General features: G+C 52.3%; 1 protein-coding gene across 13 annotated transcripts in view; it reads right to left on the reverse strand.

Moving 5' to 3' along the window:
* The window catches only part of LOC106008750 (uncharacterized), a 94661-nt gene that overhangs the window by 38468 nt on the left and 40437 nt on the right, over positions 1 to 15756 (reverse strand). For 12 of the 13 annotated variants that reach the window (XR_015441495.1, XR_015441502.1, XR_015441501.1 and 9 more), the window contains 10 exons: positions 14297 to 14351; positions 13398 to 13525; positions 11286 to 11340; positions 10387 to 10514; positions 8272 to 8326; positions 7373 to 7500; positions 5261 to 5315; positions 4362 to 4489; positions 2250 to 2304; positions 1351 to 1478 (listed from right to left, as the gene is read on the reverse strand). Coding sequence is in view for 1 of the 13 variants with exons in the window: in XM_087187911.1 (XP_087044037.1) it covers positions 1351 to 1478; positions 2250 to 2304; positions 4362 to 4489; positions 5261 to 5315; positions 7373 to 7500; positions 8272 to 8326; positions 10387 to 10514; positions 11286 to 11340; positions 13398 to 13525; positions 14297 to 14351 (915 nt within the window). In the remaining 12 variants the exon portion in view is untranslated. The remainder of the gene's footprint in view (positions 1 to 1350; positions 1479 to 2249; positions 2305 to 4361; positions 4490 to 5260; positions 5316 to 7372; positions 7501 to 8271; positions 8327 to 10386; positions 10515 to 11285; positions 11341 to 13397; positions 13526 to 14296; positions 14352 to 15756) is intronic. The other variant, XR_015441503.1, reaches the window with a different exon arrangement.

Here is a 15756-nt window from a genome sequence, read left to right on the forward strand (position 1 = left end):
GATGTGAAATATAAAAGGTCCTGGCGTGCCCACTGTGGGACACACCTGACCTCCGTGCTTCACTCCTTTCCTACAGCTTGACTCACGGCACTAACTGGGCAACTCAAACCAACACATCCTCGACAAAAGCAAGAGAAAGGCTCAGCAGGCACAAGATAAGGAACGACCATAAAAACAACACGGAGTCTGTCTTATTCCAGCAAGTACGTCTATCACGAAGAACAAAGGCTTGAGAGCTTGCGTGGAAAAAGGACCCTTCTGCTTTGCTTGGCAGAATATAAACTGGTAGCACCCCAGTGGAAATTAGTGTGGACTTTCCTCAAAAAACTCAGAAGAGAATTCCACTGGAACCAGCTACCCCTCTCCTGGGCATCTGCACCAGAGAGTGGACGTCATCGGAGCACAGTGCTGCATGCACACACACGCTGACCGTTACGGCTTACATCTAGATGTCCCCGCAAAGCCTTCTCTGCTCAGAGGCCGTGCGTGTGGGAAGTGACTGGATCGGGCCTGTCATACCGGGGCTAGTGCACGGATGGGTTTATGTCTGGGTCTCATGCTGGGAGGTGAAGCCTGGTGGGAGGAGAGGGTCCTTGTGGGCGTGCCCTGGAGAGAGCCAGACCCTTCCTCCTGCCCCCAGCCTTTGCTTCTTACTGCCTGCCTAGTCATGAACTCTTTCTTTTCAACCACGCCATCTTGCCCTAGAACCAGCCATCTATGGATCGAAACATCAACAAACTGTCAGTCAAAATAAACCTTTCCTCCTTTCATCTGTGTCAGAGATTTTGCTCAAGCAAACAGAAAGTAAACTGAGACACTGAGGCTAGCACAAGCCTTACAGATAGGTAAAATATGGAAGTCGACCCTACGCCCATCAAAGACAAAGGGACGATGAAGAGGTGGTAAACGTACACAAGGAATACTGCTGAACCATGAGGAGAGATGAACTGCAGACACTGATGGCAAGGTGGATGGCTACTGAGGTCGTAATTATAAGTAAAACAATGAACTGCGGAGGTATAAATATGACAGGGGGTTCCTCCAATAGGAGACACCCAAAGGAAAAATAGTTTTGACAGCCAAAAAAAAGGCAGACGGCTGGAAATAGGGAGGTAGACTCCGAAGCGGCGAGGGAGGCCCAAGGACCAGGACGGGAGGGTGTGGTGGTGGGTCCTGGAGAGTACAAAGGATCCAGATGGGGTACGGACATGCTCCAAATCCCCAAGGGTGATGTCATTCTCCTAAGCTGCAGACACACACTAACTAGGAAAGAGAACGAGCCTGAAGATCTCCCCAGGTGGCACACTCAACTGGCCTCACCCAGGAAAGAGGGAACCCAGTGCTCCTCACCTCGGAAGCCGGGACTCCAGGCAGGCTCGGGGAACGCTGAGAAGTTGCACCATGTGGAAGAGGTCACATAACTTTCATCTACACCCTGTGCCACGTAATTGGTGGCACTGTCTCCGCCCTGCCGGTACCTGTGAGGAGAACAGCATGCTAACCAGGAAGGACTGGCCTTCACAGCTAACCCCTGGTCCACCCTGGACCCCTGAAGAGAGGCCACAGGACACACAGGGGGCATTCTGGAGCAGTCGAGTTCCGTGGCAGGAGGATCCCAGGAAAGGCCCAGCAGCCTGCACACAGCAGCTAATTCCCAGGGTCCCTACGCAAAAGATTTCCATAAAGGGCCTGGAGGGGTACACACAGCTCAGTGTGAGCAGGTGTGTGGCACATACACTGAGAAGCATCCAGGTGCTCCAACATCAGAGCACTGGGCTCCATGTTACTTGCAGGGCACCTGGGAACAAAGGGACCTGAGGAACTGCTGAAGCCCAGTGATCCCGGGTCTGCGGAGCCTGTCCTTTCCATACTGCACTTGCGCAGGATTTGCTTTTTGCTTTGGGGCCAATGTGTGCTGTGGAATCCCCACCACCAAACTAAGGCCAAACTGCACAAAGAGGGGGAGTGTCTCCTCGCGCAACGGCCTCCCACAGGAGAGTGTTGAGCTGCCCTGCCCTGAGTGCAGGGAAACCCGAGTGTAGTTCACCGTGGGCGACAGGGACTCCAGGTGACCAACCCTGCAAAGTAAGGGGAGGTGCGATCCAAGACAAAAACAAACTCGGAAAAAGAGTTCACTTCCAGCTTGGCAGAACAGATCAAGTAGGGAAACTGACCACTTCCCGCTTTTCCCTGCACCTGAGATCTCACAGGCCACCTCTGCCTCCACAGCCCGTGACCCTCACACTCACCAGGCGGAAACGGACTCCCACGCCACTTCCTCTTGGTTCCAGGTGTATTCAGGTCCTGCAAACACAAACACACATATGCACACATACAACACTCATGACCTGAACTCACCTCAAGACCCAGTACAAACCCCGGAGCCAATGCAAGTGAATGAATGGCTCTCTCAGTGAGACAACAGCACACCCGGGGGGAACATCCTCGGGAGACTCAGACTGTCTCCTAAGGAACGGGAAGACTTCCTCACTTCCGTCCCTGGGCAGACCACGAGAGACAGAATGGTACCAATGCACGCACACAGACAGCTGGACACAGGGAACAGAATAGGGGGTGCAGAAACAACCCCAAAAACCTTCAGCCACTGGATCTTGGGCAAAGGAGCCAACAACCTACGCTGGAGAAAACACAGGCCATGGAAAAAGGGCGCTGGGAAAACTGCTGGTCCACGTGCACAAGATCGACTCTGCCCATCTCTCTCACCCTGTGCTGAAAGCAAACGCCAGTGGATCATACATCTGGGCATAAAAACACAAACTCTGGGAGAAGATATGGCGTAGCCATGGACGTCCTCAGCAGAATGCCCACTGTATAACAATAACAAGCCACAAATTCCACAAATGGAATTGTAGTCGCGCATAAAGGTTCCTGGAACTAAAGGAAACCCACAAGACACTGACTAGAGACCTACCAAATGGCAAGGACATTTTTCACAGCCAATTCCTCAGACAGAGGGTGAAAATCTAGAAATAGCAGAACTCAAAAACATCCGATGTGAAATATAAAAGGTCCTGGCGTGCCCACTGTGGGACACACCTGACCTCCGTGCTTCACTCCTTTCCTACAGCTTGACTCACGGCACTAACTGGGCAACTGAAACCAACACATCCTCGACAAAAGCAAGAGAAAGGCTCAGCAGGCACAAGATAAGGAACGACCATAAAAACAACACGGAGTCTGTCTTATTCCAGCAAGTACGTCTATCACGAAGAACAAAGGCTTGAGAGCTTGCGTGGAAAAAGGACCCTTCTGCTTTGCTTGGCAGAATATAAACTGGTAGCACCCCAGTGGAAATTAGTGTGGACTTTCCTCAAAAAACTCAGAAGAGAATTCCACTGGAACCAGCTACCCCTCTCCTGGGCATCTGCACCAGAGAGTGGACGTCATCGGAGCACAGTGCTGCATGCACACACACGCTGACCGTCACGGCTTACATCTAGATGTCCCCGCAAAGCCTTCTCTGCTCAGAGGCCGTGCGTGTGGGAAGTGACTGGATCGGGCCTGTCATACCGGGGCTAGTGCACGGATGGGTTTATGTCTGGGTCTCATGCTGGGAGGTGAAGCCTGGTGGGATGAGTGGGTCCTTGTGGGCGTGCCCTGGAGAGAGCGAGACCCTTCCTCCTGCCCCCAGCCTTTGCTTCTTACTGCCTGCCTAGTCATGAACTCTTCCTTTTCAACCACGCCATCTTGCCCTAGAACCAGACATCTATGGATCGAAACATCAACAAACTGTCAGTCAAAATAAACCTCTCCTCCTTTCATCTGTGTCAGAGATTTTGCTCAAGCAAACAGAAAGTAAACTGAGACACTGAGGCTAGCACAAGCCTTACAGATAGGTAAAATATGGAAGTGGTCCCTATGCCCATCGCAGACAAACGGACGATGAAAAGGTGGTAAACGTACACAAGGAATACTGCTGAACCATGAGGAGAGATGAACTGCAGACACTGATGGCAAGGTGGATGGCTACTGAGGTCATAATTATAAGTAAAACAATGAACTGCGGAGGTATAAATATGACAGGGGGGTCTCCAATAGGAGACACCCAAAAGAAAAATAGTTTTGACAGCCAAAGAAAAGACAGACGGCTGGAAATAGGGAGGTAGAGTCCGAAGCGGCGAGGGAGGCCCAAGGACCAGGACGGGAGGGTGTGGTGGTGGGTCCTGGAGAGTACAAAGGATCCAGATGGGGTACGGACATGCTCCAAATCCCCAAGGGTGATGTCATTCTCCTATGCTGCAGACACACACTAACTAGGAAAGAGAACGAGCCTGAAGATCTCCCCAGGTGGCACACTCAACTGCCCTCACCCAGGAAAGAGGGAACCCAGTGCTCCTCACCTCGGAAGCCGGGACTCCAGGCAGGCTCGGGGAACGCTGAGAAGTTGCACCATGTGGAAGAGGTCAAATAACTTTCATCTACACCCTGTGCCACGTAATTGGTGGCACTGTCTCCGCCCTGCCAGTACCTGTGAGGAGAACAGCATGCTAACCAGGAAGGACTGGCCTTCACAGCTATCCCCTGGTCCACCCTGGACCCCTAAAGAGAGGCCACAGGACACACAGGGGGCATTCTGGAGCAGTCGAGTTCCGTGGCAGGAGGATCCCAGGAAAGGCCCAGCAGCCTGCACACAGCAGCTAATTCCCAGGGTCCCTACGCAAAAGATTTCCATAAAGGGCCTGGAGGGGTACACACAGCTCAGTGTGAGCAGGTGTGTGGCACATACACTGAGAAGCATCCAGGTGCTCCAACATCAGAGCACTGGGCTCCATGTTACTTGCAGGGCACCTGGGAACAAAGGGACCTGAGGAACTGCTGAAGCCCAGTGATCCCGGGTCTGCGGAGCCTGTCCTTTTCATACTGCACTTGTGCAGGATTTGCTTTTTGCTTTGGGGCCAATGTGTGCTGTGGAATCCCCACCACCAAACTAAGGCCAAACTGCACAAAGAGGGGGAGTGTCTCCTCGCGCAACGGCCTCCCACAGGAGAGTGTTGAGCTGCCCTGCCCTGAGTGCAGGGAAACCCGAGTGTAGTTCACCGTGGGCGACAGGGACTCCAGGTGACCAATCCTGCAAAGTAAGGGGAGGTGCGATCCAAGACAAAAACAAACTCTGAAAAAGAGTTCACTTCCAGCTTGGCAGAACAGATCAAGTAGGGAAACTGACCACTTCCCGCTTTTCCCTGCACCTGAGATCTCACAGGCCACCTCTGCCTCCACAGCCCGTGACCCTCACACTCACCAGGCGGAAACGGACTCCCACGCCACTTCCTCTTGGTTCCAGGTGTATTCAGGTCCTGCAAACACAAACACACATATGCACACATACAACACTCATGACCTGAACTCACCTCAAGACCCAGTACAAACCCCGGAGCCAATGCAAGTGAATGAATGGCTCTCTCAGTGAGACAACAGCACACCCGGGGGGAACATCGTCGGGAGACTCAGACTGTCTCCTAAGGAACGGGAAGACTTCCTCACTTCCGTCCCTGGGCAGACCACGAGAGACAGAATGGTACCAATGCACGCACACAGACAGCTGGACACAGGGAACAGAATAGGGGGTGCAGAAACAACCCCAAAAACCTTCAGCCACTGGATCTTGGGCAAAGGAGCCAACAACCTACGCTGGAGAAAACACAGGCCATGGAAAAAGGGCGCTGGGAAAACTGCTGGTCCACGTGCACAAGATCGACTCTGCCCATCTCTCTCACCCTGTGCTGAAAGCAAACGCCAGTGGATCATACATCTGGGCATAAAAACACAAACTCTGGGAGAAGATATAGCGTAGCCATGGACGTCCTCAGCAGAATGCCCACTGTATAACAATAACAAGCCACAAATTCTACAAATCGAATTGTAGTCGCGCATAAAGGTTCCTGGAACCAAAGGAAACCCACAAGACACTGACTAGAGACCTACCAAATGGCAAGGACATTTTTCACAGCCAATTCCTCAGACAGAGGGCGAAAATCTAGAAATAGCAGAACTCAAAAACATCCGATGTGAAATATAAAAGGTCCTGGCGTGCCCACTGTGGGACACACCTGACCTCCGTGCTTCACTCCTTTCCTACAGCTTGACTCACGGCACTAACTGGGCAACTCAAACCAACACATCCTCGACAAAAGCAAGAGAAAGGCTCAGCAGGCACAAGATAAGGAACGACCATAAAAACAACACGGAGTCTGTCTTATTCCAGCAAGTATGTCTATCACGAAGAACAAAGGCTTGAGAGCTTGCGTGGAAAAAGGACCCTTCTGCTTTGCTTGGCAGAATATAAACTGGTAGCACCCCAGTGGAAATTAGTGTGGACTTTCCTCAAAAAACTCAGAAGAGAATTCCACTGGAACCAGCTACCCCTCTCCTGGGCATCTGCACCAGAGAGTGGACGTCATCGGAGCACAGTGCTGCATGCACACACACGCTGACCGTCACGGCTTACATCTAGATGTCCCCGCAAAGCCTTCTCTGCTCAGAGGCCGTGCGTGTGGGAAGTGACTGGATCGGGCCTGTCATACCGGGGCTAGTGCACGGATGGGTTTATGTCTGGGTCTCATGCTGGGAGGTGAAGCCTGGTGGGATGAGTGGGTCCTTGTGGGCGTGCCCTGGAGAGAGCGAGACCCTTCCTCCTGCCCCCAGCCTTTGCTTCTTACTGCCTGCCTAGTCATGAACTCTTCCTTTTCAACCACGCCATCTTGCCCTAGAACCAGCCATCTATGGATCGAAACATCAACAAACTGTCAGTCAAAATAAACCTCTCCTCCTTTCATCTGTGTCAGAGATTTTGCTCAAGCAAACAGAAAGTAAACTGAGACACTGAGGCTAGCACAAGCCTTACAGATAGGTAAAATATGGAAGTGGTCCCTATGCCCATCGCAGACAAACGGACGATGAAAAGGTGGTAAACGTACACAAGGCATACTGCTGAACCATGAGGAGAGATGAACTGCAGACACTGATGGCAAGGTGGATGGCTACTGAGGTCATAATTATAAGTAAAACAATGAACTGCGGAGGTATAAATATGACAGGGGGGTCTCCAATAGGAGACACCCAAAAGAAAAATAGTTTTGACAGCCAAAGAAAAGACAGACGGCTGGAAATAGGGAGGTAGAGTCCGAAGCGGCGAGGGAGGCCCAAGGACCAGGACGGGAGGGTGTGGTGGTGGGTCCTGGAGAGTACAAAGGATCCAGATGGGGTACGGACATGCTCCAAATCCCCAAGGGTGATGTCATTCTCCTATGCTGCAGACACACACTAACTAGGAAAGAGAACGAGCCTGAAGATCTCCCCAGGTGGCACACTCAACTGCCCTCACCCAGGAAAGAGGGAACCCAGTGCTCCTCACCTCGGAAGCCGGGACTCCAGGCAGGCTCGGGGAACGCTGAGAAGTTGCACCATGTGGAAGAGGTCAAATAACTTTCATCTACACCCTGTGCCACGTAATTGGTGGCACTGTCTCCGCCCTGCCAGTACCTGTGAGGAGAACAGCATGCTAACCAGGAAGGACTGGCCTTCACAGCTATCCCCTCGTCCACCCTGGACCCCTAAAGAGAGGCCACAGGACACACAGGGGGCATTCTGGAGCAGTCGAGTTCCGTGGCAGGAGGATCCCAGGAAAGGCCCAGCAGCCTGCACACAGCAGCTAATTCCCAGGGTCCCTACGCAAAAGATTTCCATAAAGGGCCTGGAGGGGTACACACAGCTCAGTGTGAGCAGGTGTGTGGCACATACACTGAGAAGCATCCAGGTGCTCCAACATCAGAGCACTGGGCTCCATGTTACTTGCAGGGCACCTGGGAACAAAGGGACCTGAGGAACTGCTGAAGCCCAGTGATCCCGGGTCTGCGGAGCCTGTCCTTTTCATACTGCACTTGTGCAGGATTTGCTTTTTGCTTTGGGGCCAATGTGTGCTGTGGAATCCCCACCACCAAACTAAGGCCAAACTGCACAAAGAGGGGGAGTGTCTCCTCGCGCAACGGCCTCCCACAGGAGAGTGTTGAGCTGCCCTGCCCTGAGTGCAGGGAAACCCGAGTGTAGTTCACCGTGGGCGACAGGGACTCCAGGTGACCAATCCTGCAAAGTAAGGGGAGGTGCGATCCAAGACAAAAACAAACTCTGAAAAAGAGTTCACTTCCAGCTTGGCAGAACAGATCAAGTAGGGAAACTGACCACTTCCCGCTTTTCCCTGCACCTGAGATCTCACAGGCCACCTCTGCCTCCACAGCCCGTGACCCTCACACTCACCAGGCGGAAACGGACTCCCACGCCACTTCCTCTTGGTTCCAGGTGTATTCAGGTCCTGCAAACACAAACACACATATGCACACATACAACACTCATGACCTGAACTCACCTCAAGACCCAGTACAAACCCCCGGAGCCAATGCAAGTGAATGAATGGCTCTCTCAGTGAGACAACAGCACACCCGGGGGGAACATCGTCGGGAGACTCAGACTGTCTCCTAAGGAACGGGAAGACTTCCTCACTTCCGTCCCTGGGCAGACCACGAGAGACAGAATGGTACCAATGCACGCACACAGACAGCTGGACACAGGGAACAGAATAGGGGGTGCAGAAACAACCCCAAAAACCTTCAGCCACTGGATCTTGGGCAAAGGAGCCAACAACCTACGCTGGAGAAAACACAGGCCATGGAAAAAGGGCGCTGGGAAAACTGCTGGTCCACGTGCACAAGATCGACTCTGCCCATCTCTCTCTCACCCTGTGCTGAAAGCAAACGCCAGTGGATCATACATCTGGGCATAAAAACACAAACTCTGGGAGAAGATATAGCGTAGCCATGGACGTCCTCAGCAGAATGCCCACTGTATAACAATAACAAGCCACAAATTCTACAAATCGAATTGTAGTCGCGCATAAAGGTTCCTGGAACCAAAGGAAACCCACAAGACACTGACTAGAGACCTACCAAATGGCAAGGACATTTTTCACAGCCAATTCCTCAGACAGAGGGCGAAAATCTAGAAATAGCAGAACTCAAAAACATCCGATGTGAAATATAAAAGGTCCTGGCGTGCCCACTGTGGGACACACCTGACCTCCGTGCTTCACTCCTTTCCTACAGCTTGACTCACGGCACTAACTGGGCAACTCAAACCAACACATCCTCGACAAAAGCAAGAGAAAGGCTCAGCAGGCACAAGATAAGGAACGACCATAAAAACAACACGGAGTCTGTCTTATTCCAGCAAGTATGTCTATCACGAAGAACAAAGGCTTGAGAGCTTGCGTGGAAAAAGGACCCTTCTGCTTTGCTTGGCAGAATATAAACTGGTAGCACCCCAGTGGAAATTAGTGTGGACTTTCCTCAAAAAACTCAGAAGAGAATTCCACTGGAACCAGCTACCCCTCTCCTGGGCATCTGCACCAGAGAGTGGACGTCATCGGAGCACAGTGCTGCATGCACACACACGCTGACCGTCACGGCTTACATCTAGATGTCCCCGCAAAGCCTTCTCTGCTCAGAGGCCGTGCGTGTGGGAAGTGACTGGATCGGGCCTGTCATACCGGGGCTAGTGCACGGGTGGGTTTATGTCTGGGTCTCATGCTGGGAGGTGAAGCCTGGTGGGATGAGTGGGTCCTTGTGGGCGTGCCCTGGAGAGAGCGAGACCCTTCCTCCTGCCCCCAGCCTTTGCTTCTTACTGCCTGCCTAGTCATGAACTCTTCCTTTTCAACCACGCCATCTTGCCCTAGAACCAGCCATCTATGGATCGAAACATCAACAAACTGTCAGTCAAAATAAACCTCTCCTCCTTTCATCTGTGTCAGAGATTTTGCTCAAGCAAACAGAAAGTAAACTGAGACACTGAGGCTAGCACAAGCCTTACAGATAGGTAAAATATGGAAGTGGTCCCTATGCCCATCGAAGACAAACGGATGATGAAAAGGTGGTAAACGTACACAAGGCATACTGCTGAACCATGAGGAGAGATGAACTGCAGACACTGATGGCAAGGTGGATGGCTACTGAGGTCATAATTATAAGTAAAACAATGAACTGCGGAGGTATAAATATGACAGGGGGGTCTCCAATAGGAGACACCCAAAGGAAAAATAGTTTTGACAGCCAAAGAAAAGACAGACGGCTGGAAATAGGGAGGTAGAGTCCGAAGCGGCGAGGGAGGCCCAAGGACCAGGACGGGAGGGTGTGGTGGTGGGTCCTGGAGAGTACAAAGGATCCAGATGGGGTACGGACATGCTCCAAATCCCCAAGGGTGATGTCATTCTCCTATGCTGCAGACACACACTAACTAGGAAAGAGAACGAGCCTGAAGATCTCCCCAGGTGGCACACTCAACTGCCCTCACCCAGGAAAGAGGGAACCCAGTGCTCCTCACCTCGGAAGCCGGGACTCCAGGCAGGCTCGGGGAACGCTGAGCAGTTGCACCATGTGGAAGAGGTCAAATAACTTTCATCTACACCCTGTGCCACGTAATTGGTGGCACTGTCTCCGCCCTGCCAGTACCTGTGAGGAGAACAGCATGCTAACCAGGAAGGACTGGCCTTCACAGCTATCCCCTCGTCCACCCTGGACCCCTAAAGAGAGGCCACAGGACACACAGGGGGCATTCTGGAGCAGTCGAGTTCCGTGGCAGGAGGATCCCAGGAAAGGCCCAGCAGCCTGCACACAGCAGCTAATTCCCAGGGTCCCTACGCAAAAGATTTCCATAAAGGGCCTGGAGGGGTACACACAGCTCAGTGTGAGCAGGTGTGTGGCACATACACTGAGAAGCATCCAGGTGCTCCAACATCAGAGCACTGGGCTCCATGTTACTTGCAGGGCACCTGGGAACAAAGGGACCTGAGGAACTGCTGAAGCCCAGTGATCCCGGGTCTGCGGAGCCTGTCCTTTTCATACTGCACTTGTGCAGGATTTGCTTTTTGCTTTGGGGCCAATGTGTGCTGTGGAATCCCCACCACCAAACTAAGGCCAAACTGCACAAAGAGGGGGAGTGTCTCCTCGCGCAACGGCCTCCCACAGGAGAGTGTTGAGCTGCCCTGCCCTGAGTGCAGGGAAACCCGAGTGTAGTTCACCGTGGGCGACAGGGACTCCAGGTGACCAATCCTGCAAAGTAAGGGGAGGTGCGATCCAAGACAAAAACAAACTCTGAAAAAGAGTTCACTTCCAGCTTGGCAGAACAGATCAAGTAGGGAAACTGACCACTTCCCGCTTTTCCCTGCACCTGAGATCTCACAGGCCACCTCTGCCTCCACAGCCCGTGACCCTCACACTCACCAGGCGGAAACGGACTCCCACGCCACTTCCTCTTGGTTCCAGGTGTATTCAGGTCCTGCAAACACAAACACACATATGCACACATACAACACTCATGACCTGAACTCACCTCAAGACCCAGTACAAACCCCGGAGCCAATGCAAGTGAATGAATGGCTCTCTCAGTGAGACAACAGCACACCCGGGGGGAACATCCTCGGGAGACTCAGACTGTCTCCTAAGGAACGGGAAGACTTCCTCACTTCCGTCCCTGGGCAGACCACGAGAGACAGAATGGTACCAATGCACGCACACAGACAGCTGGACACAGGGAACAGAATAGGGGGTGCAGAAACAACCCCAAAAACCTTCAGCCACTGGATCTTGGGCAAAGGAGCCAACAACCTACGCTGGAGAAAACACAGGCCATGGAAAAAGGGCGCTGGGAAAACTGCTGGTCCACGTGCACAAGATCGACTCTGCCCATCTCTCTCACCCTGTGCTGAAAGCAAACGCCAGTGGATCATACATCTGGGCATAAAAACACAAACTCTGGGAGAAGATATAGCGTAGCCATGGACGTCCTCAGCAGAATGCCCACTGTATAACAATAACAAGCCACAAATTCTACAAATCGAATTGTAGTCGCGCATAAAGGTTCCTGGAACCAAAGGAAACCCACAAGACACTGACTAGAGACCTACCAAATGGCAAGGACATTTTTCACAGCCAATTCCTCAGACAGAGGGCGAAAATCTAGAAATAGCAGAACTCAAAAACATCCGATGTGAAATATAAAAGGTCCTGGCGTGCCCACTGTGGGACACACCTGACCTCCGTGCTTCACTCCTTTCCTACAGCTTGACTCACGGCACTAACTGGGCAACTCAAACCAACACATCCTCGACAAAAGCAAGAGAAAGGCTCAGCAGGCACAAGATAAGGAACGACCATAAAAACAACACGGAGTCTGTCTTATTCCAGCAAGTACGTCTATCACGAAGAACAAAGGCTTGAGAGCTTGCGTGGAAAAAGGACCCTTCTGCTTTGCTTGGCAGAATATAAACTGGTAGCACCCCAGTGGAAATTAGTGTGGACTTTCCTCAAAAAACTCAGAAGAGAATTCCACTGGAACCAGCTACCCCTCTCCTGGGCATCTGCACCAGAGAGTGGACGTCATCGGAGCACAGTGCTGCATGCACACACACGCTGACCGTTACGGCTTACATCTAGATGTCCCCGCAAAGCCTTCTCTGCTCAGAGGCCGTGCGTGTGGGAAGTGACTGGATCGGGCCTGTCATACCGGGGCTAGTGCACGGATGGGTTTATGTCTGGGTCTCATGCTGGGAGGTGAAGCCTGGTGGGAGGAGAGGGTCCTTGTGGGCGTGCCCTGGAGAGAGCCAGACCCTTCCTCCTGCCCCCAGCCTTTGCTTCTTACTGCCTGCCTAGTCATGAACTCTTTCTTTTCAACCACGCCATCTTCCCCTAGAACCAGACATCTATGGGTCGAAACATCAACAAACTGTCAGTCAAAATAAACCTTTCCTCCTTTCATCTGTGTCAGAGATTTTGCTCAAGCAAACAGAAAGTAAACTGAGACACTGAGGCTAGCACAAGCCTTACAGATAGGTAAAATATGGAAGTGGTCCCTATGCCCATTCAAGACGAATAGACAACGAAAAGGTGGTAAACGTACACAAGGAATACTGCTGAACCATGAGGAGAGATGAACTGCAGACACTGATGGCAAGGTGGATGGCTACTGAGGTCATAATTATAAGTAAAACAATGAACTGCGGAGGTATAAATATGACAGGGGGTTCTCCAATAGGAGACACCCAAAGCAAAAATAGTTTTGACAGCCAAAGAAAAGACAGACGGCTGGAAATAGGGAGGTAGAGTCCGAAGCCGCGAGGGAGGCCCAAGGACCAGGACGGGAGGGTGTGGTGGTGCGTCCTGGAGAGTACAAAGGATCCAGATGGGGTACGGACATGCTCCAAATCCCCAAGGGTGATGTCATTCTCCTATGCTGCAGACACACACTAACTAGGAAAGAGAACGAGCCTGAAGATCTCCCCAGGTGGCACACTCAACTGCCCTCACCCAGGAAAGAGGGAACCCAGTGCTCCTCACCTCGGAAGCCGGGACTCCAGGCAGGCTCGGGGAACGCTGAGAAGTTGCACCATGTGGAAGAGGTCACATAACTTTCATCTACAACCTGTGCCACGTAATTGGTGGCACTGTCTCCGCCCTGCCGGTACCTGTGAGGAGAACAGCATGCTAACCAGGAAGGACTGGCCTTCACAGCTAACCCCTGGTCCACCCTGGACCCCTGAAGAGAGGCCACAGGACACACAGGGGGCATTCTGGAGCAGTCGAGTTCCGTGGCAGGAGGATCCCAGGAAAGGCCCAGCAGCCTGCACACAGCAGCTAATTCCCAGGGTCCCTACGCAAAAGATTTCCATAAAGGGCCTGGAGGGGTACACACAGCTCAGTGTGAGCAGGTGTGTGGCACATACACTGAGAAGCATCCAGGTGCTCCAACATCAGAGCACTGGGCTCCATGTTACTTGCAGGGCACCTGGGAACAAAGGGACCTGAGGAACTGCTGAAGCCCAGTGATCCCGGGTCTGCGGAGCCTGTCCTTTTCATACTGCACTTGTGCAGGATTTGCTTTTTGCTTTGGGGCCAATGTGTGCTGTGGAATCCCCACCACCAAACTAAGGCCAAACTGCACAAAGAGGGGGAGTGTCTCCTCGCGCAACGGCCTCCCACAGGAGAGTGTTGAGCTGCCCTGCCCTGAGTGCAGGGAAACCCGAGTGTAGTTCACCGTGGGCGACAGGGACTCCAGGTGACCAATCCTGCAAAGTAAGGGGAGGTGCGATCCAAGACAAAAACAAACTCTGAAAAAGAGTTCACTTCCAGCTTGGCAGAACAGATCAAGTAGGGAAACTGACCACTTCCCGCTTTTCCCTGCACCTGAGATCTCACAGGCCACCTCTGCCTCCACAGCCCGTGACCCTCACACTCACCAGGCGGAAACGGACTCCCACGCCACTTCCTCTTGGTTCCAGGTGTATTCAGGTCCTGCAAACACAAACACACATATGCACACATACAACACTCATGACCTGAACTCACCTCAAGACCCAGTACAAACCCCCGGAGCCAATGCAAGTGAATGAATGGCTCTCTCAGTGAGACAACAGCACACCCGGGGGGAACATCGTCGGGAGACTCAGACTGTCTCCTAAGGAACGGGAAGACTTCCTCACTTCCGTCCCTGGGCAGACCACGAGAGACAGAATGGTACCAATGCACGCACACAGACAGCTGGACACAGGGAACAGAATAGGGGGTGCAGAAACAACCCCAAAAACCTTCAGCCACTGGATCTTGGGCAAAGGAGCCAACAACCTACGCTGGAGAAAACACAGGCCATGGAAAAAGGGCGCTGGGAAAACTGCTGGTCCACGTGCACAAGATCGACGCTGCCCATCTCTCTCACCCTGTGCTGAAAGCAAACGCCAGTGGATCATACATCTGGGCATAAAAACACAAACTCTGGGAGAAGATATAGCGTAGCCATGGACGTCCTCAGCAGAATGCCCACTGTATAACAATAACAAGCCACAAATTCTACAAATCGAATTGTAGTCGCGCATAAAGGTTCCTGGAACCAAAGGAAACCCACAAGACACTGACTAGAGACCTACCAAATGGCAAGGACATTTTTCACAGCCAATTCCTCAGACAGAGGGCGAAAATCTAGAAATAGCAGAACTCAAAAACATCCGATGTGAAATATAAAAGGTCCTGGCGTGCCCACTGTGGGACACACCTGACCTCCGTGCTTCACTCCTTTCCTACAGCTTGACTCACGGCACTAACTGGGCAACTCAAACCAACACATCCTCGACAAAAGCAAGAGAAAGGCTCAGCAGGCACAAGATAAGGAACGACCATAAAAACAACACGGAGTCTGTCTTATTCCAGCAAGTACGTCTATCACGAAGAACAAAGGCTTGAGAGCTTGCGTGGAAAAAGGACCCTTCTGCTTTGCTTGGCAGAATATAAACTGGTAGCACCCCAGTGGAAATTAGTGTGGACTTTCCTCAAAAAACTCAGAAGAGAATTCCACTGGAACCAGCTACCCCTCTCCTGGGCATCTGCACCAGAGAGTGGACGTCATCGGAGCACAGTGCTGCATGCACACACACGCTGACCGTTACGGCTTACATCTAGATGTCCCCGCAAAGCCTTCTCTGCTCAGAGGCCGTGCGTGTGGGAAGTGACTGGATCGGGCCTGTCATACCGGGGCTAGTGCACGGATGGGTTTATGTCTGGGTCTCATGCTGGGAGGTGAAGCCTGGTGGGAGGAGAGGGTCCTTGTGGGCGTGCCCTGGAGAGAGCCAGACCCTTCCTCCTGCCCCCAGCCTTTGCTTCTTACTGCCTGCCTAGTCATGAACTCTTTCTTTTCAACCACGCCATC

This window comes from Heterocephalus glaber, unplaced genomic scaffold (genome assembly GCF_053883595.1).
Source record: "Heterocephalus glaber isolate CG9 unplaced genomic scaffold, H.glaber_assembly_v1.0 deba00001523, whole genome shotgun sequence".
Taxonomy (NCBI): Eukaryota; Metazoa; Chordata; class Mammalia; order Rodentia; family Bathyergidae; genus Heterocephalus; species Heterocephalus glaber.